Source organism: Natator depressus, chromosome 13 (assembly GCF_965152275.1).
Source record: "Natator depressus isolate rNatDep1 chromosome 13, rNatDep2.hap1, whole genome shotgun sequence".
Classification (NCBI taxonomy): domain Eukaryota; kingdom Metazoa; phylum Chordata; order Testudines; family Cheloniidae; genus Natator; species Natator depressus.
The window spans coordinates 40,559,577-40,561,605 of record NC_134246.1 but is presented as its reverse complement, the minus strand read 5'-3'; the positions used below and the strand labels follow the sequence as shown (position 1 = coordinate 40,561,605).

At 54.4% G+C, this 2,029-nt stretch overlaps 1 gene segment (V, D, J or C); it reads left to right on the top strand.

Moving 5' to 3' along the window:
• The first annotated feature begins 1,089 nt into the window (after positions 1–1,089).
• LOC141997177 (T cell receptor alpha variable 27-like) lies at positions 1,090–1,652 on the top strand. The segment is given in 2 exon segments: positions 1,090–1,141; positions 1,357–1,652. Coding segments are annotated over 2 exon segments (348 nt in total).
• The last annotated feature ends 377 nt before the right edge of the window (positions 1,653–2,029 follow it).

Below are 2,029 nucleotides of genomic sequence, written 5' to 3'. Positions count from 1 at the left end.
TTCTGGGTGCTTCATTTTTAGAAAGATGTAGACAAACTGGAGTGAGTCCAGAGGAAAGCAGCAAAAATGATAAAAGGTTTAGAAAACCTGATTAATGAGGAATTCTTTTTAAAAAATGGGTCTGGTTAATCTGAAGAAAAGAAGATTGAGGAGGATGAGGATGGATTTAACAATCTTCAAACATGTTAGGGGCTGTTATAAAGAGGATGGTGATCGTTGTTGTCCATGTCCATGGAAGCCGGGAAAAAGTGATAGCCTAAATCTGCAGGCTGCGAGATTTAGGTTGCATATTAGGAAAACCGTTCCAACTATAAAGGGTAGTTAAGCTCTGGAATAGGCTTTCCAGGGAGATTGTGGAATCCCCATCATTGGAGGTCTATAAGGACAAGTTGAAGGAACACCTGTCAGGGATGGTGTAGGTTTACTCAGTCCTGCCTCAGCACAGGGGGAGAACTAGATGAATTCTTGAGGTCCAGTCCAGCCCCTCTATGATTCTGTGATCCTTTGAAGATACTTTAGGCAAACACAAGTTTTGGGCAAAAACATGGGTAACTGGATGAAATTTAACGGCCTGTGCTATAGCTACACAGGAGGCCAGACTAAAGTACTCTTGTGGACTTAAACTATATGAATAAGAATCAATTGGACAGTATTATTAATGGGACTTGTGCTCCTGAATCCCCTCTGTACTTTGGAGAAATCTCTCTCTACGTCTTTAATTTGATAATTGAGAGGAGTCATTTTTTCATGGAGGCTGCCTAAGGGATTTGGACATCCAGTTCTGGTAGAGGTCAATGGGAGTTGGGCACCTGACTCCCCTTTGAAAAGAACTAAATATTTCAGCACCCGCTTATGCACTTGGCCACAAGGGGGCAGCCCTCACAAGGTGAAGGTCCCTGAGGGAAGGAGTTCTCCGCAGGGACGCACGGCTGTGATGGGAGAGAAGGGGCTGGTCGCTGATTGGCTGGGCACACGAGGGGGGAGAAGGACTTGTCCGATCCCTCCAGCACAGGAGACTACAACACACGTGCCAGCCCCAGGGAGAACCCAGCAGCGTCCCCGCGCCCTGGGCTGTCAGGCAGCGCAGGGATGGGGAGGCCGCGGGAGCTGTCATGGGTGATCCAGCTAATGCACCTGTGGGGTAAGGGCTGGGGAGACAGAACCCCTGGTTATTAGCAGGGAGCTGGGTCTGTATTTCATTGACTGTGTGGTGGGGAAGAAGGGAGTGAAATGGAGAGATCGGTCGGTCTGTCCCCCCGCAGCCTGTCTCTCCTCCCACCCCACTCCGCGGTTCCCGGGGGCAAGTGGCTCGTGGCAGCTTCTGACTTGGTTCCCCCTTGTCTCCGTTATTCCCAGTGGCCAGCTGGCAGCTCTCTGTGGAGCAGAGCCCGGAATGGCTGGATGTCTCCGAGGGGCAGAATGGCACCGTGACCTGCACTTACTCCAGCGCTATCCAAAGTTTACACTGGTTCCTGCAGGCTCCTGGGGAGCGGCCCCTTTTCCTGCTGATGCTGCACGGCAAGGGGAGCGAGACACAAGAACCGAATTTCACTGCGGATCACGATCCGGGGCAGAAGCGGAGCTCCCTGCACATCCGCGGCTGCCGGCTGGGGGACACCGCCCGCTACCTCTGCGCCGTGGAGACACAGTGACACAGGGGGCAGCGCAGCCTGTACAATAACTCTGGGTGTGACCCGGGAGGGGGCTGCGGGGCGCTGGGGGCGCGCCGGGCGGTGTGGGACAGAGCCCCGTGGGCAGACGGGGAAAGGAGTTTATAGCCCTGCTGAGGGGGAGGCTCCCTAGTTAGGGCGGTGGGAGGGGACCGAGGAAACGTGGTTTCGGCTCCCAGGTCTACCGGAGGCGCTTTGACCTTGGCCATGAAGGCAGCATTTCCCCAGGAGCCCCAGGGAGCGGTCGATGCTTCTATGCCCGAGGCCTCAACGCTAGTTTCCGGGGTCTGGCGTGGCAGCGGATTTCGCCTGGCTACTTCGTTGGCTGCCGTGTCCATTCCTGGCTGTGTTTTCTCTGG